At 40.5% G+C, this 27,529-nt stretch overlaps 1 protein-coding gene across 1 annotated transcript in view; it reads left to right on the forward strand.

Annotated features, from left to right (window-relative positions):
- GRM4 (glutamate metabotropic receptor 4) overlaps positions 1–27,529 on the forward strand; it is a 329,809-nt gene that overhangs the window by 19,074 nt on the left and 283,206 nt on the right. The window contains exon 2 of the mRNA XM_074236529.1: positions 13,734–14,711. Coding sequence (XP_074092630.1) covers positions 14,187–14,711 — 525 coding nt within the window. The 5' untranslated portion in view covers positions 13,734–14,186. The remainder of the gene's footprint in view (positions 1–13,733; positions 14,712–27,529) is intronic.

The raw sequence follows: 27,529 nt of genomic DNA on the forward strand, positions 1-27,529 counted from the left end.
GGATGAGTTATTTCCCACTATTACTACCTGTATGACCCTGAGAGCTGGACTAAGCGACTTCAGAAACCATTCCCATTTATAATACTGTTATAGCTGAAGATTAATATGTATTTATCAATTGCTCAATTTGTGATGGACACTGCACTAAACTGGAGAGACCACGGCAAATATGAAATAATCCCTCCCCTCAAGTAGCTTACATTCTATCAAGGGAGTAATGGCTAGATAGACCACTGATCTTGGAATCAGGAAAACTTGGTTTCATGTGTGACCCTGGTTGTGGGTTTCAGTTTCCTTATCTGTGAAATGGGACTTGGATTTGGTGACCTCTAAGGTTCTTTCTAATTCTGAATTGTTTACTTAGGTAAATAAGCATAAATAAAATAAATATAGGAGGAAGGGGGTTGAAAAATTTTATGTAGAAAGAAGGGTTGTTAAAGTATAGTTTTGGAAGAGATAAAGGAAATCTTACTGGGGGTTCTAGAGGTCAAAACAATTTTTATAATAAACTAAGATATTTTAATGTCTGATAGTTAAAGGGCAGTTAGGTGGTGCTGGGTCTGGAGTCAGGAAGGTCTGAATTCAAATGTGACCTCAAAGAGATTTACTAGCTATGTGACCTGGACAAATCACTTACCCTGCTTACCTCTGTTTCCTTATCTGAGAAATGAACTGGAAAAGGCAATTGGCTACTCCAGTTTCTTTGCTAAAAAACACCCAAATGTGGTCATGAAGAGTTGGCAGTGACTGAACAAAAAACAAATAGTTAAATATTGAAAAGAGAAAAGGGAACAACAGACATTTATCAAGGAAATAGTTAAATATTAATAGCTATAACTCATACTTTTGGGCTCCTCAATAATTTTTAAGAGTGCAAAGGAGTCCTGGGACCAAAATGTTTGAGAAAAGTTCCCTTAGAACAAAATCCCCCCATCAAGGCCACGCAAAATAATTAAAATGTACTCCCTCTTTAGTGTTATTCAAAGCTTGTTCTTTCTTAAAGACTCATATCTATCATGTCTCTATGAAGCCTTCCCTGATTGTCCCCAACCGAGGAGAATCTGAACTGAACAATTCAGATCTGGAAAGGATTATCCAGTCTGATCCAACCCTTACCCCTACTGCCCCTCCTTCCCATTTCTCAGATGAGGAAACTGAGGGCAGGAGGGATCAAATAATTTTCCAAAGCCTCACATGAAGGGATTCTGTCCCAGGTCCTTTGTTTTCCTTCACATACATCGCTCTTCACCTACCACCATGATGTGATATATTCAAAGTGATTACTTCCTTCTCAAATTTTTTCAAAAGCATTTTGCCTGGATCTCTTCTTTGCTGTTATCACATTCCATTGTGTATCCTATTGATTTGTGCACATGTCACATCCTCCTTATTAGATTGCAAGGCCCTGTAGTGCAAAGATTAGGTCATTTTTCATCTTTGTATCTTCAGGGCTCATCACAGTGCCCTATATATCAATCAATCAATCAATCAACAAGGTTTTTATTAAGAGCTTTCTATGTTTCAGGTCCTAGGCTAAGTGCTGTGGATACTAGGAAAAGTTTTATGCAGTCCCTTGCCCACCAGGAGCCTAGATTACAATAATGATAATAGCTAATTATATAGCACTTTAAAGCTTGCAAAGTGCTTTGTGTATTTTATATAATAACAGCTAAGATTTATACAGTGACTTAAGATTTGCAAATCGGTTTGCTCACATTTTTATTTGATCCTCACAGCAACCCTAGGAGGTAGATGCGATTACTAGTCTCATTTTATAGATAAAGAAATTGAGGTTGAGACCATCTGAAGCAAGAGCTGAACTCCGTTTTTCATGACTCCAGTTCTTGCCTTCTAAGCCATTAGGGAACATTATCATAAGTAGCTGCTTTATAGCATTGCAAGTATTTTCTAATTGATTGAATGAATCACTTACAAAAAATAGTTATATATTGCAAAACTATCATAAAATAAATTTTATTATAGAATAAAGTAATTCTAATTTTAATAATATAGGTGTTTATTAATTAGTTGATTGAATGAATAAATTATCAGAAGAGATAGATTGTAAAACTAATAAAATAAACTTTATTACAGAATAAAATGTATTTTATTCTATAATAAAGTAATTTAAATTATAATATAGTAGGTACCTAATAATTACTTGATTGAATGAATCAATTACCAGAACAGTTATATATTATGAAATATAATAAAATAAATTTTATTGTATTGTTATTGTAAGAATATAAAATTTTAAAATTATTATAATAAAATAATTTTAATATAGTAGGGGTTTAGTAATCAATTGATTAAATCAATTATTAGAATAGTTATATATTGTAATAATCAGACAGCTAGGTGGTCAAGTGGATAGAGAACTGGTCTTGGAATCATGAAGACTCATCTTCATGAGTTCAAATCTGACTTATTAGTTGTGTGACATTAGGCAAGTCACTTAACCCTGTTTGTCCCAATTTCTTCATCTGTAAAATGAACTGGAGACGGAAATGGCAAGTCATTCCAGTATCTTTGTCAAGAAAATTACAAAATGGAGACATGGATAGTCAAACATGACTGAATAGCAACAACAGAAAAAATTGTAATACAATAAAATAATTCAAGCAGTATTTAATAATCAGTTGATTGAATCAATTATTAGATTACACTATACTGTTCTAAAAAAGAAGTAATTATAGTAGATGCTTAATAATCAATTGACTACATCAATTATCATAATATCTATATTTATGTAATAATACAACTAAACAAATTATAAGACATAATAAAGTTATGCGTATTATATTACAATCAGTTGAAAGCACATTCAGAGAATATGCTTTAATCCTAACAGCTTGTGACACAAGTAATATGTAAGCATTCTTGTCTTACTCTATTGAGTAAGGAAACTGAGGCTTTGATTAAGTGACTTCTCTTTACCAAAGACACAGAATCTCAGACTTAGAAGAAATTCCATCATTCATCTCATACTTCTCCCTAAATAAGAATCCAGTCTACACATCCCCAACAAGGATTCCTTCAGCTTCAGCTTGCATGGCTCAAGTTATTTTTGGATACTTTGGGGAAGCTCAAATTGTTAGGAAATTTTCCTGGAAGTCACACCTAAATTTGCTTCCTTGTAGCATTACTGCTATACTTTGGGATCTGGTTCTGTGATTTCACTGGTTTAGAGTACTACCAGAGGAGGAAAATCCACCTACCAATTCAAGTCTGCATCTTCTTTCCAGTTTATAATCTTCTAAAGTTGTCTGCATCACTTGGAGTTTCTGACTTGTCTAGAGTCATATAGTCTGTCATATAGTCATATTGCCTATATATAGTCATATATGGTAGGGACACAACCCAAACCTTCTTCCTCAGCCTGAAAACTCTTCAAGGACAACAATTCAATTGGACAGACATTTATTAAGCACCTAATATTATTCAAGGCACTGCTGTGGGGGCTGGGATACAAGGACACCAAAGCCCTGTGTTCAAGGAACTTGATCTTGCTGCTGTACAAATAAAAAGACCAACTGAGGAAAGAGAGTATATTAAAACTTGGGAGCTCTCCAGGAAGGCTTTCCAGAGGAGGTGGCACCTGAGCTGAGAATGAATTAGGATTCTGAGAGGTAGAGGTGAGGAGATGGGTCTTGTAGACTTAGGGGATGATATATTTGGGCAGATGGAGTGTGTAATTTAAGGAACAGAACAGCCATTAGAGCTAGGAATCCAGTTTGGCAGGTGAACCCTGATTTTCAGTAGCCAGGGGATATTCCCAGTTCCCACTACTGCCTCCTCTAGGGGGAGGGCAGATCCTCAAGAGGTAGCAGTGGACAGCTGCTTCTTGGGACTTTTCCTTCTGTCACTCAAGCTGTTTTTTTCTCACTTTGACTGGAAGATCACATCTGGGATTTAGCTGTTATGTTCTCTTGAGGCAGTTATACTTTAGTCTAAAAATTCCCATGCCTTCAGTGATCCTTCTCATTTGTAATGGGGGAACTGCTGGGTGGTGCAGGGGTTACAACATTGAACTTAGAGTGAGAACTCAGGAAGACCTGAGTTTGTTTCAGACAATTTCTAGCTATGTGGTCCTAGGTAAGTCTCTTAACCTCTGTTTGCCCCAGTTTTCGGATTTGTAAAATAGGGAGAATAACAATACCTACTTCACAGGGTTGTTGTAAGAAGCAAATGAGATCATATTTGTGAGGTACTTTGTAAACCTTAAAGTGCTATTTAAATGTCTGTTGTTTTTAATCATTTTGACTGTGTCCCCATTTGGGGTTTTCTTGGCAAAGATATTGGAGTGGTTTGCCATTTCCTTCTCCATTTTGTTTTATAGATGAGGAGACTGAGCCCAACAGGGTGAAGTGACTTGCCTAGATTCACATAGCTAGTAAATGTCCAAGGCTAAATTTGAACTCAGAAAGATGAATTTTCCTGATTCCAGGTCTGGTATTCTATGCATTACATCCCTTAGCTGCTCTATATAAATGCTAGTAGTATTATTAGAAGCAATTCATTTTGTTCATGATTTCCTTCAAATATAGTACCTAAAATTGTTCTCCAGATCTTAGAATGATTAATAGTATTGTAGATTTAGAGGAGCTAGGCCTTTATAGTCATCTGGTGTAGCCTCCTCATTTTTCAGATGAAGTTGAAGTCTAGATTTGATCAACCTCACATATGGGGTAAGTAGCACTGAAGATTCAAATCAGGTCCTTTGATTCCAAATCCATGAGCTTTCTATTGTTACAGGACAAAGCCAAGATTCTGAATAAGCTTCATCTTTCTGGACATCATAATTGCCTTTTCACACTGTTTATTCATATTAATTCCATTCAGATCCCCAGATCTTTTTCAATCAGATTTTGCTTCCACATGCCTTCCTATCTTATACTTGTGCAGTTGATTTTTTGAACTCTTGTGAATCTTTACATTTAACTCACTCTCAGATTTCTCAATTTCAAATCCTATATTCTTTCCAACTGAATTGCTTCTACTTCCAGAATATTGCATTCAGATCTTGATACTGCATTTTAAAAATCTCATTAATCAGGGGCGGCTTGGTGGCGCAGTGGATAAATCACCGGCCCTGGAGTCAGGAGTACCTGGATTCAAATCTGGTCTCAGACACTTAATAATTACCTAGCTGTGTGGCCTTGGGCAAGCCACTTAACACCATTTGCCTTGCAAAAACCTAAAAAAAACCCCTCATTAATCAAAAGATAGTGATTTCCCCTTGCCAGAGGTTTTCTAAGAAAGGCTAGATGACCCTTTGTCAGTGACATGAAGGGATCTCATTCTGGCAAACTTTAGATGAGGAGTTAAGAGAACCTGGAACATTAGGAAAGGCTTGAGGCCTCAAGATTGTTTTGTACTCCTAATAAGAGCTATCAAAGGGATAACCTATGATGTGTTGAAAAAGAGAGCTGGGGGGTGGCTAGGTGGCATAGTGGATAAAGCACCGGCCTTGGAGTCAGGAGTACCTGGGTTCAAATCCGGTCTCAGACACTTAATAATTACCTAGCTGTGTGACCTTGGGCAAGCCACTTAACCCCATTTGCCTTGCAAAAAAAAACTTAAAAAAAAAAAGAGGGCTGGATGTGGAATCAGGAGACCATGGATGAAATAATTTCCCAGTCACAGGCTTATCAGATTTAGACCTAGAAAGAATCCAGTTCTAAGGTCCCTCTACCAGATCCTGGAGAAATGAAATGACTTGCCTACAGTCACTAGAGAAGTCTTAGCCTTGCCCCCAAAATGAAATGTGTGGTGAGAGTTGCCCTACCTGAGTTCCTCTGAAGCCCAGGGAGAATCTTTTCCACCACTATATCTGTAATACTGGAAGGAAATAAGCATGTATTTAATCACCTACAGGGCTTTACAATGATCTCATTTGATTTTCTTAACAACTCTGGGAAGTAGGTACCATCTTGAATGGGAGTCAAAAAGTGAGTAGTCAAACAGAAAGGGAAAGAAATTTTCTTAATGCACTAAGGAAGACTGATAGCTTCAGATTTTTAGGGTAAAGCCTGAGTTTTTGTAGCTTTTTCTAGGCTTGCTCAGAATACAAAAAACAGTCAATAGCTTGGAAGGAAATGGGGAAGGATGCAAGCCTTGAGGTTGAAGGAGTTGCTAAAGCTCTGACTTGCTCCTGGGGGTGGGAGTTAATTTCTTTGAGGTTAGTCTTATCTGTATTTCCTATAAATCTCTAAGATAGTGGAGGTCCCTTTTAAAGTAGAATAATTTTTGTTCCTGTTGTTGCCAGTAGGGAGGGAAGCAAAATTCTATTTCTTTTTTTTTTTTAGATTTTTTTTTTTTTAAGGCAATGGGGTTAAGTGGCTTGCCCAAGGCCACACAGCTAGGTAATTAAGTGTCTGAAGCCGGATTTGAACTCAGGTATTCCTGACTCCAAGGGCAGTGCTCTATCCACTGCACCACCTAGCTGCCCCCAAAGTTCTATTTCATTGGATGCAGAAGTTACTTTATCTGGGGAGAACAGGTTTTTCCAAAACTCGCTATACTGTCCTAGGGTTCATCTAACCTCCTCCACAGGTGGATGCACTGTGTAGACAAGCTCTTATTTCCCTCCTGGACTTAAGTAAACCAGAGGAGTTGGGATTCAATCCTTGAGATTCTAAATTGTCAGTAGAATGGAATAGCTTTCCCCTTTTTGAATGTGAGTCCGGAGTGAAAGCATAAGATTTTAAGGGGATAAGGATTTCTGGGTGTTTATAAGTGCTGCTGAGGGGTGGTGGTAGTGGTGGTAATGCTGATGAACTACCCCTCCCTCCAACTATTCCTTATAGGTAGGTGAGGATCTACTGGAAAAGCTGTTAGCTTCTGAAATATTCATATGTGGACTTTGCCTCGGGGCTTTTCTCCCTGCTGCCCCTCTCTCTTTCTCTCTTTGCCATCTCCTCTTCCCTGACTTTTGCCATAGGAGCAGGAGAGAAAAGGGAGAAAAGGTAAGAGAACAGAGGAGGAAAAATTGGAGATAGAGAGAAAGAGATAGAGACAGAGAGAGACAGACAGAGACAGAGAGAGAACCGGAGAACCAGAGAGAAATAGGGAGAGAGCAAAGAAAAAGAGATAAGAAATACAGAGAAGAGAGGGAAGAATGAGCTACATCCAGAGATACTTTTGCATATACCTAAATAGACAGATCAGTACTGAATATTTCAGAAAATAATTGGTAATTTGGAGTGGAAAATACTTTCCATTCCAATGTTCCCCTTTTAAATTTTCCTCGACTGCTGAAAGAGTGTCAGAGTGGGTTTTAAGGGTGGAAGGAGATAGGATTGAGAGAAGAGGGTTGTTAGAGATCTGTGATGGAACGCTCTTTTCTCTGAGAAAGACCCCCCCTTTCTCCTTTAACGAGGGTTGTCTGTGTCTCTACACCTCTCGGTGTCTCTTTCCCTTTCTCTGTCTCCCCCCCACCCCAGTTTCTTTCTTTCCTTGGCTTAGAAATGAGGTAAGGCCTGCTGGAGGGTGGAGGGGGCTCATTTCACATGCAGTTTCCCTTCCCTTCCTCCCTCCTCCAGTTTTCTGTGGCTCCTTTCACTCACTGGGTATTTTTACCTTCTACTTGTTCCCATTACTCCATCAAAGAAGTGGTGGTGGTGGTGGCAGCCGCAGCAGTGTTTGCAGCGGTGGTGGGGAGCTATAACAAGCAGCGGTTTGCCTAGCTCTTCAGAGGAGCCCAGAGATGTCAGGGCTTGTAAAGAGAGTTCCTTTACCAAAAGTTCATGAGATGAAACCCACTCTACTTCTAATTCTGGTTCATGTCCTGGAGCCTGGCAGAAAGGAGAAATCTTGGGGTTCCTGAGCAGCAGGTGGGGGTTCCTAGGGTTCTGAATTCTAGTCCTGTCTTCCTCATTTTCCTGTCCATAACCCCATTTTTCTAAACTTTAATTTTCAAATCTTTTATCTCTTTGGATTCTAAATTATCCCTCTGTGAGAGCTGGGGGAGGTTGGGATGTCTTTGGCAATATACTGACTGGGTGAACCTGAGTATTTAACTTACCAGTGTGCTGTAGACAATCCTCTAATAGGAGTTGATCTTCTTGGCAGAGGGGGTTCCACATATATGAACTTCCTATGCTGGCAAAGGCACAGATCCTATAAGAATCAAAAATTATAGATGAGAGAGGCAGAGGTTAGAGGCCAGCCTTAGAATCTGGAAGATCATGGTTCGGATGCTACCTAGATGTGTGACCCTAAGAATCATTTAAATGACCCCAATTTGCATGGAGGGGTAGAGGGTTTTGTGTGTGTGTGTGTGTGTGTGTGTGTGAGAGAGAGAGAGAGAGAGAGAGAGAGAGAGAGAGACAGAGAGACAGAGACAGACAGGCAGAGACAAATTTATTTAAATACCAAGAACTTTTTTGACTACAGCAATTCATGATGATTGTTTAATTCAGGCTGGAGGGGATGTCCACACTAGTAAAATCCAGATGAATTTTGTTATTATTTTTCCTAGCTCTGTGAAGTATCTTTTGGTAGTTTGATTGATTTGTCATTAAATAAAGAGATTTCAGGAATATTTTAATTTTTAATATTGATCCATCCTACCCATGAACATTTATTATTTCTCCAGGTATTTAGATCTGTCTTTATTTGTGTAAGGAGTATCTTGTTATTGTGTTCATATAATTCCTGTCTGTGGAATGGTAGATAGACACCCAAATATTTTATACTATCTGTAGTTATTTTATTTATTTATTTATTTATTTTGCAAGACAAATGGGGTTAAGTGGCTTGCCCAAGGCCACACAGCTGGGTAATTATTATGTATCTGAGGCCAGATTTGAACTCAGGTACTCCTGACTACAGGGCTGGTGCTCTATCCACTGTGCCACCTAGCCACCCCTGTAGTTATTTAAAGAAAATTTTTTTTTATGTCTTCCTGAAGGATCTTGTTGGTAATAAATAGAAAATACAGGTGATTTATATGGGCTTATTTTATGTCCTACAACTTTGCTGAAGTTGTTAATTGCTTCAGTTAGTTTTTTATCTGACTCCCTAGGGTTCTCTAAGTAAACCATCATATTATTCACAAAATGTCTTGCTAGTAAATGACAGATCTTTAGAACCATTCTTCAATGGTTTATAGATGAAGAAATTGAGTGTCCCCCAAAGAAGTGATTTACCTGAAGTTAGTCATGTGGTTGTGACAGACCAGATCAACCCATTTCTTCTTATTCTAGGTTTCTATGGTAAGTCTCATATCATAGATTTAGAGATGGGAGATGTCTTTAAAGTCCATTTCATACAACTACTCTCATTTTGAAGATAAGGAAACTAAGGTTCAGAGAGATTAATTGACTTGCCTAAAATCACATTGTTTATTGATTTTAAAATCTATGCACAAAGGCAAAACATCAAACAAATGTGATGTGATGGGCAGTAAACTTCATAGGAATAAAATTGAACAAAATTAACTCTAATGGGGTCAATCAAGAGATGACACCCTCCTCCCCAACCCCCCCCCCCAGGGAAAAACAAAAAATGATTGATCTAGTGAGACTGGCAGGGAGAAGCAAGGTTTGGGTGTTGGTGGAGAGGCTCAAGTTGGTGCTAATTCTAGTAGAGGATAAACTCCTTGAAGGCAGGATCTGTTTCATTCCTATTTGTATTCCTTACTATCTTCATAATAAAAACAAACAGTGCCTTGAAATTATGTTAAATGTTAAATGAAATATATAAAATTTTATAAAAATATAAAGTGCTTTGCATATATTAACTCACTAGAATATCATTAGAATCATAGATTTAGACCTGGAAGGGATGATAGTCATGGAGTCCAGCTTCCTTATTTTAAACATAAGAAAACTAGGACCTCAGGAAGTCAAATGATTTGCCCAGAGTCACATAATACTCAGAAGAATCAGGATTTTAACCCAGATCCTCTTATAACAAATTTAGCTCTCTCTACTTTTTTCTGCTGCTAATTAATTAGGCAGATCTTCATGCAGAGGATCTTTTCCCAGACCATTTCCCAGGAAAGCTCATTAGGATTCATCTGATCTTGTGCTTCGGTAGACAAAAAGAATAACCTTCATACCATATGAAGCATCTAAGTAGAGGGTTTGTTTTACATACAAGCTGACTGTGTTCCTAGAAGTTACTTAAATATCCTATTTGATAGTCAAATGCCTGGTCAGTGGAGAGCCTGAACCAGGATTGGAGTCTACCTTTTGACTTCAGCCCAGTGTTCTTTCACTTTACCAAGATGGTAGAAGAAGAGATAACATAATATAGGGGCACAAAGGTTTTATGCTATCTTTGAAGTCTTTTCATCTAAACAACTGGTCCAACAGAGCTCCAGCCTTCCCTAACCTCAGAAGGTCTGACTCCTTGAATTGTTGGAAGTAGATGAGGAGCTGAGACAGTATCTCTAACCACTGTTATCCTCTGGTACCAAATATATATCAGTTCTACAAGTTCATAGTCTGGGAGTTACTTTATATCATCATCTTTCTCATTGGGTGGCTATAAAGCGTATTGGACATAGGAAAAACTGACATTTACTAGTGAGTAGTAGTTAGACATTTACTAACATTAGTAAAATTGGACATTTAACACTTAGACATTTACTAATGAGCTGTGTGATCTTGGGCAAGTCACTTTCTTAACCTCTTTCAGTCTTAGTTTCCTCATCTGTAAAATGGGGATGATAATAATAATAGCTCCTACTGATCGGGATGCTTGTAAGAATCAAATGAGATAGTATACTATAATATCATATATAGTTTTATATAGTATTATGGTGTTTATATATTATGTTTAGATTTGCAAAGTGCTTAAAAGTGCTTACTTCTATAACAATATGATTATTCTTTGAGAAGAATCATTATTACTTTCTCTTTGAGAAAGCTTTTAATTGGGTTCAGATGTGCTGGAATCTCTTTAAAGAGAGTTGTCTTAGCCATAGGTACTCTCTGCTATTCAATCTCTGTCTTTAAGTGCCTAATAATGATATTCCTAAAGCAAAGGTATGACCATATTAACTCCTATTCTCAAGAAACTTCAGCGACTCCCTGTTACCCTCTAGGATAAAATGCAGTCTCCTATTTGTCATTTAAAATCTTTCATACTCTGGCTTTAGCTAGTCTTTCCAGGTTGATTTTACATTATTCTTTTCCTTTCTTCTGTATTCTAAACTATTGCTAAATTGCATATTTGCTTGTTACTGAACATTCCAACTCCAACCCTCCCATTCCCAACTCCCAGGGGATAGACTTTATCTGATTCTTGGAATGATATCCTTCCTCACTTGTGTCTCTTGGGACTCCTAATTCCCTTCCAGATTTAATTCATGTGCCAGACCTTCAAGAGGCCTTTTCTGATTCCCATATTTATATCCTTTCCTCATTTTGTACTTACCTGCGTATACTTTTATTTATTTAACTGTGGACATGTTCTAGCTCCCTAAAAGAATGAAAGCTCCTTGACAGGGCAAGGGCTGTGCTGATTCTATATTTCAATCCATAGTGCCAGGCCCAGAGTGTCTATTAATAAATGTTTATTAATTGTAGGAATCAAAGATATTGGGGCAAATTCTAGCCTCAGCAAACTTGATGATTTTGGACAAGACTCATCTATAAATGGGAATAATAATCACTTATTGAGTTAGAATGAAGATCAAATGAGGCAAATTGAAATGAATGTAGTGGTGGAGTATACAAATGACAGGGATATTGCTACAGTCTCTGACCTGAGAGTATCAGAGATGCTGAGCCTTATCCTTCTATTTGTTCCTTCTCTTTCCCAACATAAGACAGAAGAGAAGTGGGGCCTGGGGTCCTGATTTGGAGGCCAGGGTGGGGTGCTTCAGTTTAGATAGAAAGGTTTACTTCCTAGGAAGTGGCTCTCTCTCAGACAGATCCTTTTGTCCAATGGGGGAAGCTGTGGTTCCCCCTGAAGACTTTAGAAACCAACTCTAACTCCCCCCTCCCCACCTTGGAAAACTGAGGTACAGAGACAAGGGTATTCCCTTTAGATTCATTTTGGGCAGTTTCTGGATGAAGAAATGATCCAAATGTTCTTACTCTTTAGCCAGACCTCCCTTCCCCTCTCGCCCTTGCTGATGGGAAAAAGAATTGAAAGTGATGGTGGTAGTGGAGGGGAGATGGGGAGGCAGGAGGGGTTCCAGGAGAAAATTAGCCTCAGAGGAAGAGTGAGAATGAAGAGCTGGCATTCTATTCACTGCCCACCTTAATAAATATTTAATGCTGATAAGTATAATAATGACATTGATAATAATAATAGGCAGCAGTGGGAGTGGTAACTTGAGCCTCACTCTATGAGAGAGTAGACCATCATGGCTTCTTCCCTGAAGTGGGTTGAGATTCACTTAGTCATCCCTACCTGGGAAGGTTGGGCAACCCTAGGATTGGGATGGGGAAGGGATGCAGGGGGAAAACTTTCCTATCCCTTGAGGAAAGAAAAAATCCCAGGGGTCTGGATGATTCTAGCTCATTTCTTTTTTTTTAATTCCTTGGGTTGCCCAGGTGTGATTTTGAGAAATCTCAGGAGAGCAGATAGAAACTTGAGTTGAGAGCCAGGTAAACACTGGCAGTTTACTTCTCTCCTTGGGCCACGATTTTCTACTCTGTAAATTGGAGATCATAATACTTTCATCCTGTACCTCAAAGGGTTGAGGATTGAATGAGATTGTAACACTACTCTTTAAATGAGGGATGATGTTATTATTAAATCCTGAAGTGCTAATGGTCTTAAACAGCACATTTTAGGTCTTAATTATATGCTGCCTTGTACTGCTATTTAATTGTCTTATTTGAATATAAGTCTCACCTTACCAACAAGGCTATATAAACTCCCTGGAGCCAGGGATTGGACCCAGTTCTTACAGTTATAAGATATAGAACTGGAGGAGATCGTGGAGATCATCTAAGCCAATCCCTACATGAGAGATGAAGAAACTGAGACCCAGAGAGATGTATGATATACACAGATACAGTCAATAGCTAAGCTGGGATTTATACCCAGGTCTTCTGTCTCCAGAGCCAGTTCTTTTTTCCTATTTGAATGAATGAATGAAGCATTATATAGACATCACATCTGTACCTCCAGTCACTTCTGGCCTTCTCTACTTCCATCTCCCCTTCAATAGAGTCTAGTACCTGGGAGGGAATGATTGGCACTTGGTAGGTTCTTAGGAAACATTTGTTGATTGACAAGAGAGGGGGAGGAAGTAGCCATTGGGCAATGGAGTGAGGAACTCGGGTTTCTCCAGGGGATTACCAGCCAGGGATTGGCATCTCACATATCCTGACTTACTGTGAGCAAGCATCTGTGAAGGGCCCTGAAGCAAGGGAAGCTCTGTGTGTGTGTGTGTGTGTGTGTGTGTGTGTGTGTGTGTGTGTTGCTTAAGGTGACATGCATCCCACAACTGTTTCTAGTCATGGCATGCTTAACCCTGGAGCACATAGACATCTCCCTTGTGGATGCTCTGGGGGAAGGAGAGCTCTAGTTGTCTTCCAGAGGGGCTGGATTTCTATTTTGTACTTTCTCTTGAGTAGGGTAGTTGGAAGAAAATCAAATTCTGGAGATTTGCAAAGCCTTTGGCGATAACCTCTGGCATCTCCATCTCTCTGGCTGCCTGATGAGAGATCAGAATAGTTAATATCCTCTTTGGGGTTTTGTTTGATATTCATTCTCTCTCTCTCTCTCTCTCTCTCTCTCTCTCTCTCTCTCTCTCTCTCTAGCTCCACTTTCTAAGATTGGAAGAACAGAACTGTTTTCTTCTCAATACCACATTATGAAAAGCCAAGAGCATTCGTGTCTCTCTGCAGTGAGCAACTGAAGGACCAGCCATCAGGACTTGTGAATCCTGTGAAATATAGACCACCTGAAGTCTAATATCCCTTTAATTCCCTGTTACTCCCTGACATGCATTGGGGAATCCACCAAAATCACTGAGTTTCATCTGTGGGATAATATTATTGGGGTCCAAGAGAACAAGACATCATGGTCTGGCACCTTGGATCTCATAGTAACTCCCCAAAGCTTTGCTCCTAAACTGTTCCTCCTGAGAACCTTAGGGGAACCTGGAGCAGAAGCCCATGCCAATTCAAGCTACAGGACCTTGCTACGGCTAGGAGTCTCTGTCTTCTGTTCATGGGTCACTAGGACTTTATTTCCCTTGCTGTCCTTTGGCGATGACTAGGAAGAGCAGAGGCGGCTGGTGCCTACAGCGGCTGCCTCTCTTGCTGTTTCTCAGCTTATGCTTTTTCTGGGTAATGCCTTCCCTGGGCAAACCCAGAGGCCAGGGTCACCCCCACATGAACTCTATCCGGATTGATGGGGATATCACTCTGGGTGGCCTATTCCCAGTTCATGGAAGGGGCTCCGAGGGTAAAGCTTGTGGGGAGCTTAAGAAAGAGAAGGGCATCCACCGGCTGGAGGCCATGCTGTTTGCCCTTGACCGAATCAATAATGACCCTGACCTGTTGCCCAATATCACACTGGGTGCCCGCATCTTGGATACCTGCTCCAGGGATACCCATGCCCTAGAGCAATCATTGACTTTTGTGCAGGCATTGATTGAAAAGGACGGCACCGAGGTACGCTGCGTCAATGGAGGGCCACCCATCATCACCAAGCCTGAACGAGTCGTGGGAGTCATTGGGGCCTCAGGCAGTTCAGTGTCCATCATGGTGGCCAACATCCTTCGCCTCTTCAAGGTGAGTGTGCCCCTGATGCTGGAACCCTAGAACTACAGGCTTCCTCTTCTCCTTTTCCCAGACAGAACAAAAGTTCTACCTTAGGCTCCTAAGGACTGCTATTGAGGGTATGGTAGAAAAGAGAGATCTGGGTGGCTAGGTGGTGCAGTGGATAAAGCACCGGCCCTGGAGTCAGTACCTGGGTTCAAATCCCGTCTGAGACACTTAATAATTACCTAGCTGTGTGGTCTTGGGCAAGTCACTTAACCCCATTGCCTTGCAAAAACCTAAAAGAAAAAGAGAGATCCTAATTTTCTGTCATTAGTTATTGAATAGTGCTTTCCTTCTTGGTTATTTTCCCTTGCCTTTCCTATTCCTCTTCCCCTTCCCCCTTTATTGTTATTCTCCTTCCTTCTGTTTCTTCCTTTCCTGCCTTTTCTTTTCCTTCCCTTCTCTCCTTCTTTTCCTCCATTTGTCCCTTCTCTTGTCTTCTTTCTCTTCCGTTATTACCTTCCTCCTTTTCTTCTTATTTTTTTCTCCTTTTCTTTCTTTTCTGTTTCCCATTCCCCCTCCTTTTTTCCCTTCTCTTCTTTTCCTTCCCTTCACCATCTCCCCTCCCTCCCCTATTTTTCCTCCTTCCTTCCCTAGTCTTTTCTTTCTTTCCTTATCTGCCTCTTAATCTTTTTCTCTTCCTTTCCTTTCTCATCTTTTCCCTTTTCACCTTCCTCTCCCTCTTCCTTCCTTCCATCTTTCTCCTCCCTCCATTCATTTCTTTCTTCCCTGTCTCCTATCCTTTTCTTTCTCTTCCTTTCTTCCTTTCTCCCTTTCTTTCTTCCTTGCTTCCACACTTACTCCCTTTCTTCCTATTCTTTTCTTCCTTCCCTCTTACCTGACTCCCATCCTCCTCCATCTCCACCTCCTCCTTCCTTCCCTTCTCTCCCCTCCCCCTCTCCCCTTGTTTCTTTTCCTCCTTCCTGGGGCAAGAGCTGCTGATTTGCAATTCAATCGGAGCCAAGTGCTTCGCTAAGCTGCTACAACTACTGAAAGCTACCGGGTGGAGAGGAAAAAAAAACCCATTACAAGCATTTTACCAATAATTATGTGCCTGCTTCTTGTGCCTTGTTTTGCAGTGTGTATGATTGTGTGTGAGGGAGTGCAGGAACAGGAGGATGGTTTGTTTGTGGCAACCTTGGCAGGGAGAACCCCTCTGAAGTTGGGGACCTTATTCCCTCCTCATTTCTCCAGGAAAGTGGGCCCAGCCTTGTCCCAGGAGAGAGATGGGTTTTTTTTTTGGATTTTTTTTTTTTTAGGGAAAACTCAGGCCTTTTCCAGAGAGCTGGGAGTCTGTTCTGGAATAGAAGGACAATTGGTCCTTAGAGAGCCATGGTGTTAGGAGACAGTGAAGCTGAGTACTTTATCTGGATCCCATTTCCCCAGCTAATATTGTGGGGCAGGAGAATTAGTGAGGGAATCCTACTCACTGTAGGCCCAGAATAAATGCATGTTAACTTGTCTTGGTTTGGAGGTATGGAATGGCAGAAAGGAGGCGGGGCACATAGCATATCCATATGTGATATCCTATCACTCATATCACATATCACATTATTATAGCTCTGCATAGAAAGTGCCTCAGTCATTATCTACTTCAGCCTCTTCACTGCAAGAGTTGTTAAGGCTTAGTATATAAAAGATAGAGCCTCAGAGTCAGCAAGACTTGGGTTCAAGTCCACCTTCTGATGCATACTCCCTGAGCAATGCCTTTCATTTTTCAGTGTCCCAGGGAGCTTTCCAGAACTGAAAACTGTAAGACAAGAGTTAATCAATGTAGGTAGAGGGAGATTCTTCATCAGGACTTCTCTATGTGTGTTCTCTCCAAAATCCTCCTCTTCATTTCAGAGGTAGCAAAAATGAGGACCAGAATTAGCTGCAGAACCAGGATCTAGGCCGACTGATGGTTTTGTTCAGTTGTGTCCAGTTCTTCATGACTCCCATTAGCATTTTTTTGGCAGAGATATTAGAGTGGTTTGCCATTTCCTTCTCCAGCTCATTTTACAGATGAGAAAATCTGAGGCAAACAGATAAAGTGACTTGCCCAGGGTCACCTATCTAGTAAGTGTCTGAGGCCAGATTTGATCTCAGGAAGATGAATCTTCCTGACTTCAGACTCAGCACTCTATCCAAAGTATCACCGACCTGTCCCAGCTGCCATACTGGTTAGTGGGCTTGTATTTGACTGACCTGCCCAAGTTTTATTACAGAAAGTGGTTGGAATTATTTTAGATATATTGTGATATGGAAAGCATTTTCTTTCTTTTTTTTTTGTTTTGATTTTAGTAATCAAATCATCAATCAATCCACAAACATTTATTAAGCTTTACCATGTATCAATTTTGGTGATACCCTGAGGATACAAAGAAAGGTAAAACCACAAAAATGCTCTAAAAACTCTAGAAAATACTTAACAAAAAACTCTAGAAGTTTACATTGTAATGAGGGAAGCATCATATAAACAAATAGACAAGTATAAAATACTAAATAGAAGGAGAATGACTCCTGAAAGGTCCTGATCTTTTCCTGAAAAACTATCTCTTTCCTGGTACAAGACTGGGCCCACTTCCCTGAGGAAATGATGATGGAATACAGTGGCCAGGGTTTCGGTGGGGCACTCTGTACCAGGGCTACCAAAAATAAACCTAACCTCCTGCTCCAGTACACCCTTCCACACACATTGTACATACTGCAAACAAGGTACAGAGAAGCAGATACCTAATTATTAGTAAAATCATCAAATTTTACCAATTAGTAAAAAACTGGTGAAATTATCAAATAGTGGGGTGGAAAAGAGGGGATTGAGAAGGTCTCCTGAAGAATGTAGCATTTGAACTGAATCTTGAAAGAAGCCAGGGATGTCAAGAAAGGAAATGTGAGGAGGGAAACAATTTCAGGCTTGGGGAAACTCTAGGGCAAAGGCTTGAAAATGAAAAATGGAACAGCTTAAAGGAAGTTGACCAATATTACTGTATTGTACTATGCAGAGGGGGGAAAAAGTATGAGAAGATTGGAAAGAAAGGACTATTGAAAGTGTTAAATACCAAACAGAAGATTTGTTGTTTGATTCTGAAGGTAATAGGGAGCTGTTGGAGGTTTTTGAACAGAGAGTATGATATCTCCCTGTCCAGGAATCTGCTGTTTGTGGTCTGCTGCACTATGAATGCATCTGGGTTCTTGTGGGATAAGTGCCCTAAAATTTCAGGTTTCAGTGAACCTGAGGTTTGATAGAGGTGAGGAATTTGTACTAGTTGTTGAAGAGTAGCACTTAGTCGATTCTAAACACTGAGAAACCCTGGGTCAATCATTCTTTGCTTCAAGGCAATGGGGTTAAGTGATTTGCCCAAGGTCACACAGCTAAGTAATTATTAAGTGTCTGAACCTGTATTTGAACTCAGATCCTCCTGACTCCAGGGCTCCACTGTGCCACCAAGCTGCCTCTAATCCTTCTCTTTTTAAGACTAGAAGGTGCTTATGGGAAGTGGGAAGGGTGGTAATGGTTGTATAAGAGAGAACTGGCATTTCAGGATTGAGGGAAAGCAGGAGAGCTCTTGAGATGACCAGCATTTCAGTGACTGAGTGCTTTCCCAAAAACCCATCTGCATATGGTTTAGTTATTTTACAAATGGCATTAATGTCTTTAAAGTCTGGATCTCTTGGGGACTGTTGTATGTGTGAGAGTCTCCCAGGGGTTCTTTGTCCTAACTTCAGACCTTAAACTTCTTCTTCTTTTTTAATTAAATTTTTTTATTAATATCTTTCATTTTTATATCACTTACATTTCCAAATATATCCCTCCCCACTCTTCTATTCAGATTGCTATCCTTTGTTAAGAACAGTGGGGAAGAGGTGGCTAGGTGGCATAGTGGATAAAGCACCTGCCCTGGAGTCAGGAGTACTTGGGTTCAAATGCGGTCTCAGACACTTAATAATTACCCGGCTGTGTGGCCTTGGGCAAGCCACTTAACCCTGTTTGCCTTGCAAAAACCTTAAAAAAAAGGAACAGTGGGGGGAAAAGGGGGCTCAGCAAAATCAGCCAACTCATAGCTGAATTTGATTATGTATTCAAGGTTTTTTTTTTTTTTTTTTTTTTTTAGGTTTTTGGAAGGCAAACGGGGTTAAGTGGCTTGCACAAGGCCACACAGCCGGGTAATTATTAAGTGTCTGAGACCGCATTTGAACCCAAGTACTCCTGACTCCAGGGCAGGTGCTTTATCCACTACGCCACCTAGCCGCCCCTATATTCAAGATTTTGAAGAGAATGGATCAGTTTGATCTAGGCATAGTGGATAGACTATTGAAAGTGGAGCCCAAGAAAACCTGAGATTGAATGTCTCAGATATGTATTTGCCAACTGTGTGAGACTGGGCAAGTCACTTCTTTGACCTCAGTTTTCCCATCTGTAAAATGGAAATAATAGCACTTTCCTCATAGGGGCATTGTGAAGAGATAATCTGTGTTTTGGAAACCTCAAAGTGTTAACTTAGGGACTAAGTTTGTGATTTCACTGATATAGAGAACTTCCAGATGATACCAATGAAATGGGAAGCATTTTCTTCAATGTATATTCTAGTATAGATCACTGAGAAGTTAAGAGACTTGATCAGGGTCCCACAACCAATATGTTTCAGGGTTGAGACTTATACCCAGGTCTTCTTGGCTCAAGTCTAACTCCATACTCCATAGCTAAAGCTACCTCATATAAATGTCAACAATTATTATTCTGACCCCCCATCAGGGGTTCTCCATGTTCCCAAACTGACCTTCTGATCTAGGGAACATATAGAACTTTGTAAGCTATCTAATTTGACCTCTTCATTTAAAAATCAATCAGTCAATCAACCAATAAACATTTTTAAATTTTATTTATTTCATTTGAGGTTAAGTGACTCTCCTGGGATGACAAGCTGGTAGATGTTTAAAACCAGATTTGAACTTGGGTCTTCCTGATTCTACCAGGGCTGTATTCTCAAATACTCAAAACATTTTTTTATAATGTGTTCTTGCTATTTTTTTTAAATTCGAGTTCCAAATTCTCTTCTTCCTTGATCCATTGAGAAAACATGATACTCATTATACATGTGAAGTCATGCAAAACATTTCTATATTAGTCATGTTGCAAAAAAAACCAAGGAAAAATATGCCTTAGTCTGCACTCAGAGTTCATCAGTTCGTTCTCTCTCTCTCTCTCTCTCTCTCTCTCAAGACAACGGGGTTAAATGACTTGCCCAAGGGTCACACAAGTAACTTTTAAGTGTTTGAATTTGGATTTTAACTCAGATCCTCCTGACGCCAGGGCCACTGCTATCTACTACTCCACCTAGCTGCCTCAGTTCATCAGTTCTCTTTCTGGAAATGGACAGCATTTTTCATCATAAGTCCTTTGGAATTGTTTTAGATGATTGTATTGATCATCATTACAATATTGCTGTTACTGTGGTTCTGCTTTCTTCCTTTTGCATCAGTTCATATAGGTCTTCCCAGGCTTTTCTGGAACCATTCCCCTTGTTTCTTATAGTACTCCATCACAATTATATACCACAACAATGAAGGGCATCCTCTCCATGTCTAAGACTTTTTTTAAAATAGTATTTTATTTTTTTTTCCAATTACACTTAGAGACAATTTTTAACGTTCATTTAAAAAAATTTTGAGTTCCAAATTTTCTCCCTCCCTACATTATTTCTCTGACCTCTCCCTAAGATTTAATATTTAATTTTTTACCACTATGAAAAACACATTTATTAACTACCTGTTATATTATATAGCAGGTATTATGGTTTTACAGAGGAGGCACCCAAGGGTACCCAGGCAGTGAAAGATAGACCTGAAATTTGAACTCAGGTCTGGGAACACTAAGTTTGGTTCTTTTTTTATGGTGCCAAAATGCTTTAGATAGGAATTGTATTGTTTCCACCTTTTGGGGGGATTTAAGGACTATTTTGGTGGGGAGAGGGAAATTAGGGTCTCTGGATTTTTTTAAAGGATTTTTTTAGGAGGTAGCAGAATAGTTTTTTTTAAAAGATTTTATTTATTTTAAGTTTTACAATTTTCCCCCATTCTTGCTTCCCTCCCCCCACCCCCACAGAAGGCATTCTGTTAGTCTTCACATTGTTTCCATGGTATGCATTGATCTAAGTTGAATGTGATATGAGAGAGAGAAATCATATCAGGAAGTATGAGATGGTAAAATTACATAATAATAATATAATGTATTTTTTTTTCTAATTTGAAGGTAATAGTCTTTGGTCTTTGTTCATAGTTCATAATTCTTTCTCTGGATACAGATGGTATTCTCCATCACAGACAGTCCAAAATTGTCCCTAGCTGATGCACTGATGGAATGAGCAAGTCCATCAAGGTTGATCATCACTCCCATGTTGCTGTTAGGGTGTATAATGTTTTTTCTGGTTCTGCTCATGTCACTCAGCATCAGTTCATCCAAATCCTTCCAGGCTTCCCTGAATTTCCAACCCTGCTGATTTCTTTCTTTTTCCTTTTTTTTTTTTGCAAGGTAATGGGGTTAAGTGGCTTGCCCAAGGCCACAAGGCTAGGTAATTATTAAGTGTCTGAGACTGGATTTGAACCCAGGTACTCCTGACTCCAAGGCTGGTGCTTTATCCACTACGCCACCTAGCCGCCCCAACCCTGCTGATTTCTAATAGAACAGTAGTGTTCCATGACATACATATACCATAGTTTGTTAAGCCATTCCCCAATTGAAGGACATTCACTTAATTTCTAATTCTTTGCCACCACAAAAAGGGCTGCTATAAAAAAAACACACTTTAAAGTTTAAACAGAAAGACACACAGAGTTATAACAGGGAACTGGGGCAGAATCTTTTTTTTAAATTCTTTTTTATTTTATTTTTTTAATTTAATATTTATTTATTCTCATTTTGTACAAATAATATTTTTTATACATTAATAAAATATTCTTGTTTAAGAGTAAACAAAATACCCCCTCCCTGCAAGAAATATAGACTTGCTTGAGCAATAAAGTAAAGGGGAGAGAAAAAAAATTAAAATTAAAAAAAATAATAGTAATAACTGCAGGTATGGCCAGGTGGCACAGTGGATGGAGCACCAGCCCTGAAGCCAGGAGTACCCGAGCCCATATCTGGCCCCGTACACCCAGCAATCACCCAGCTGTGTGACATGCAAGCCACCCCAACCCCACTGCCCTGCAAAAACCAAAAAAAAGAAAAAAAAAGACCCAAAATATAATAAAATAGTAATAACAGTAGGGGCGGCTGGGTGGCAGACAGAGCACTGGCCCTTGAGCCAGGAGCACCGGGTTCCAAATCCAGCCTGAGACACCGAACGATCACCCTGCTATGCAGCCCCAGGCAGGCCACCCAACCCCATGTGCCCTGCACCCCCCCAAAAATAATAATAATAAAAAATGTGCTTCAGTCTGTGTTCCAACACCACCAACTCTGTCGCGGGTGGATCACATTCTTTATGATAAGTCCATCACAAAAGTTACTTCCATATTTTTCCACCATTGCCATTGCTGAGCGCAACTCCCTCCTTTCTTATTTCTCCAATACCATGTACTATTTTCTCTCTCCTTTCACTCTGACTCTGCTGTAGGGTAGCTGAGTGGTGCAGCAGACAGATCCCTAGCCCTGGGGCCAACAGGCCCCAAGCTCCCATACTACCTCTTAGGCCCAGAATCCACCTGGCCCTATGGTCCCGGACAGGCCATCCCATCCCAGCCCCTTGCAAGAAGTAAAAAAGAAAATGTGTTATATCTGACCACTCTTCCCCCATGGTCCATCCTCTCCTCCATCACTCACATCCCCCCCTTCCCCCTGCCCCCCCCTTCTTACTCCAAATGCTGTTTCCTCTCCTAGCCACCTCTGATGAGAGCGAAGATTCCCTCATTACCCCTGGCCTTCCCCCCTTCCATATCATTGCAATAGCTCATTGTAATAAAGAAAACTCTTATTATATGAAATAATCTTGGCCTATTCCCCCTCTCCTTTTTCTTTCTCCCATTATATTTCCTTTTTTCTGTTGACGCCATTTTTACACCATATTTTATCTTCAAATTCGGCTTTCTCCTGTGCTTCATCTATAAAATCTCCTTCTACTTGTTCTGTTAATTGAGAAGGTTCATATGAGTATTATCAGTGTCATTTTTCTATATAAGAATACATGTAGTTCATCATCGTTAAGTCCCTCATATTTTCCCCTTCTCCTCCAATCTCCATGCTTCACCTGAGTCCTGTATTTGAAGATCAAACCTTCTGTTCAGCTCTGGCCATTTCAAAAGGAACATTTGAAATTCCCCTGGTTCATTGAAAGTCCATCTTTTTCCCTGGAAGAGGACATTCAGTTTTGCTGGGTAGTTGGTTCTTGGTTGCATTCTAAGCTCTTTTGCCTTCCACTATATTATATTCCAAGCCTTACGAGCTTTTAATGTAGTTTCTGGTAAGTGCTGTGAGATCCTGACTGCAGCATCACGGTATTTGAATTGTGTCCTTCTGGCTGCTTGTAATATTTTCTCTTTGACTTGGGAGTTCTGGAATTTGGCTGTAATATTCCTGGGGGTTGGTTTTTTGGGATCTCTTTCTCGGAGGGATTGGTGGATTCTCTCCATTTCTATTTTGCCCTCTGCTTCTAGGATATCAGGGCAATTTTCCTGTAGTAATTCTTTGAAAATGATGTCAAGGCTCTTTTCCTGATCATGACTTTCAGGTATTCCAATAATTTTTAAATTATCTTTCCTAAATCTGTTTTCTATATCAGTTGTTTTTTCAATGAGATGTTTCACATTTTCTTCTAATTTTTCATTCTTTTGGTTTTGAAGTATTGAGTCCTGAATTCTCGTAAATTCATCAATCTCCCTGAGTTCTATTCTTTGTCTGAAGGATTTGTTTTCCTCAGAGTGCTTTCTTATCTCTTTTTATATCTGGCCAATTCTGCTTTTTAAAGCATTCTTCTCCTCAATTACTTTTTTTTTAGGTTTTTGCAAGGCAATGGGGTTAAGTGACTTGCCCAAGGCCACACAGCTAGGTAATTATTAAGTGTCTGAGACCGGATTTGAACCCAGGTACTCCTGACTCTAAGGCCGGTGCTTTATCCACTACACCACCTAACCGCCCCCTCAATAACTTTTTGAACTGTTTTATCCATTTGAGCTAAGCTGGTTTTTAGCATGCTATTTTCTTCAGCATTTTTTTGGATTTCCTTGATTATTCTGCTGACTTTATTTTCATGTTTTTCCTGCATCTCTCTCATTTCTTTTCCCAGTTTTTCTTCTAACTCCCTCATTTGATTTTTAAAGTCTTTTTTTTGAGCTCTGTCATAGCCTGAGCCCAATTTCTATTTTTCTTGGAGTCTTTAGATGCTACCTCATCTTCAGACTGAGTGTTTTGATCCTTCTTGGGCTCACAGGCAAAATATCTCTCAATGGCGTTCCTGTTTTTTCTCTGCTTGTTCATTTTCCCAGCCTAAGCCTGTTTTGGGGGTGCTTCCTGAGCTTTTGGGACACTCCCACAAGGGTCTCAGTGTGTGAGTCTCTGTCTTCCCTCCTGGTCTGTGAATGACCATAAGTGCCCGCCTCTGCCATGAGGCTGAGGTGGGGAGGCCCTGCTGTTCTATGGGGGGGCCTAGATTTTGATCAGGATCTGAATGTGTTCAGAACCCCAGAGTCCTGTTCCAGGGGCAGAGGACAGAGCTCTGCAGTCTCTCTCTTCACTCTCCTCCCTAGGATCAATGGGCTCATGCCCTGGGGGCTCCTGCTTACCAGCTCTGCCTGCTTCTGTTTCCTGGATCTGGACTGCCATGGCCACTCTGCTTGCTGTGTGCCCTGAGGGCTGGGCTTCACATGTTCACTCTGGCAGAGGTCCCCCCACTGTTACCCTGATTTTGCCCTGTGCTCCCTGGGGTGTAGCTCCAGAAACTCCCACGCAGCTGTGAGCCCCGGCTCCCAGTGCCCTGGGGCTGCCTCCGGGAGGCTGAAGTTCTTTGGCTCTGGCGGGCCACCCCTCTGGTGGGCCGCCCCTCCGATCCCGGGGGGAGCAGAGCCTTTCTGCTCTTTTCCAGGTTACCTTGAGTTGGAGAACTGTCTCACTGGGTCCCTCTGTGGGTTCTGTCTTTCGAAAATTTAGTTAGAGTCCTTATTTTATAAGTTTTATGAGGGAGTGCCTAAGAGAGGATCTTCTCTTGTCGCCATCTTGGCTCCGCCCCCCCCCCCCAATAGTTTTTGTGACTGTTAGTAGCATAAGTGAAAACTCTCAGCAGGTGGTAGAGGCTCTACCCTTCTTTTCCTCATCATTTGACCAAATCCAGCCCTGTCTTTCCATGTCTCTTCTTGCCATAACATAAGGTTTGAAGTGAGACCCTAACTGACCAATGCTTGCCAACAAGCAAGACAGACAAAAACAAAGATGAGAAGAACAAAGAGTAAGGGATAAGTGTAGGAAGAACAAAAAGGGGAAATGAGGAGAAGGGAGAAAGGGGAAAGATAATAGGAAAGATGGAAAGGGGATTAGAGAAGGATGAGACAGGGAGAATTCAAAGAGAATGAAAAGTGAGATGCAGTATTATTCAATGGTTAGATTGTTGAACTTGGAGTCAGGAAGACTTGGGTTTGAATATGGCCTCAAGTATTTACTAGCAGTGTGACCCTGGGCAAGTCCCTTAGCCTCTCTGAACTTCAATTTCTTCATCTGTAAAAATGAGGACACCAGACTAGATGACTTCTAAGGTCCCTTTCAGCTCTAAATCTTTGAAGGTGGGAGAGAAAGGATGAGTTCAAGGAAGAGGGTGAAGAAGGAAAGAGAGAGAGAGAGATTGGTGGGACAGTGGGAGAGAGTTGGATAGCTGATGGTCTGAGTTCCTAGGGTCCCTTTTAAAAGCATTAATGTTCCAGGCAAGCATTGTGAGGGCTATTCAATAATTAAAATAATAGAAATGAGAGGCCAGGCTAGAAACTGAAAAGCCATTTAGAGAGGCAAAAAAGATTGAACCTCAGCAAGGGCAGGGAGGGAGGAGGGGGTGTGTGTGTGCTAGGAAGGGGGGGTGAATTTGGGAAGTCAGTGAGGCACCTTTGATGGAGCTTTGATGAGGAATGTGTCTAATAGTTTAATTTCAGAGCTCATTTGATTTGCCTGGAAAGTGCCCTGAGAGGGTGATCGTGGCAGGGGGAGGAGGGGGAGACTCTTTCCCACTCCGGAATGATTGACAGGTCTCTGGTGGGGACAGAGACATAGCAGCCCATTTTTCGTAGCATCTCTCCTTTCAGGAGGCCTATTTTGGAGGCAGGGAGGCATAGGAGGCTGGGCTGGGACAACTGGGGCAGGTCTTAAAGGCTCAGAAGGATGTTCACAAGAAGTCCTGGCTAATAAGGGGAGGATTGGGAAGCAGAAAGGGTAATTTCTTCTCTAGAGCTTTTAAAAGATTTGGGATTAGGAGAGAAGCAACATGGCAAAGTGACCTCCAAGTCTGGAAGGTCTGGGTTCAAATCTAACCTCTTAACAACATGCTGTATATATATATATATATTCCACCTGTCAGTGCTGTGGGCTGTGTTAATCTTAAATAGAAATGGAACCAGTAAACCATATATAAAGGTCCCTTAAGATACATGATGACTTAGAAAAACATATTATCTTTATATATTTTATTATATTTTAATTTATTTTGTTAAATATTTCCAAACGACACTGTAATCTGGTTCAGGCCTGCTGCAGACCATTTGAGGGCTGCATGTTTGGTACTTTGGAGACTATAAAGTTTAGAGAAGGTGCCAACTTGCATGGATTTTCTTTATATCCCCTAAATTACAGGTTCAGTCAAAATAAATAAATTAAATGTGAGGGGCCTGACATGGGCTTCTCTGACACAGGTAAGCTTCCTCCCAGGGGAACTCATCATAGACTGCATTGTCTGAGGGCGTGTTTAACCTTTATGCAAATGCTTAACATAGAGCCAGTCTCAGAGGGATATTTAAAAAACAACTTGGATTATGGACTTTGGAGCTGGTTGGGACTTTAGAGGTTATCTAGGACATCTGGGTGGGTAAACTGAGGCCTGGGCAGGTGCAATAGATAGAGAATACTGAGCATGTAGTCAGGAAGATGAGTTCAAATCTCATCTCAGACAACTAGTTGTATGACCCTGTGTGACCCTGTGTGACCCTGGTCAAGCCACTTCACCCGGTTTGCCCCAATTTCTTCATCTCTAAAATGAGCTGGAGAAGTAAATGGAAAATTACTGCAGTATTTTTGCCAAGAAAATCCCAAATAGAGTCATGAAGAGTCAGATGTGACTTAACAACAATAAACAATAAACAGCAAGTTCAAGCCTGAAGAGATTGCTTTAGTTTATCTATATAACGCGTAGTTGCAGAGTTGAGATTCAAATCTAGATCTCTCCATTCTAAATCTAATCTTCTCTCCTTTAAACTATAGTGACCCTGCAAGGAACATAAAATAAGAAGGACCCTCAGAAGTTATCTGGTATAGTCTCCCTCCCTTTAATTTTATAGAAAGACGCCCTGGAAAGAGAGTTGGATTAGAGGACCCCAGTTCAAATCCTGCTTCTTAGGCAAATTCTTTAATATCTCAGTTTCCTGTTCTGTTAAAAAAAAAAGGGGGGATTACCTATATTGTCAACACAATGGAATTGTTTTGAGGAAAATACTTTATGTATCCTCAGGTTCCATCTAAAATTGAGCCAAATTAGGAGTGTGCTTGAGTCTTCTTGAACTGAATGTTCAGTTGTTTTTCAGTCATATCTATCTTTGCAGAACTCCCATTTCGAGTTTTCTTGGCA

Source organism: Macrotis lagotis, chromosome 5, assembly GCF_037893015.1.
Source record: "Macrotis lagotis isolate mMagLag1 chromosome 5, bilby.v1.9.chrom.fasta, whole genome shotgun sequence".
Lineage (NCBI taxonomy): Eukaryota > Metazoa > Chordata > Mammalia > Peramelemorphia > Peramelidae > Macrotis > Macrotis lagotis.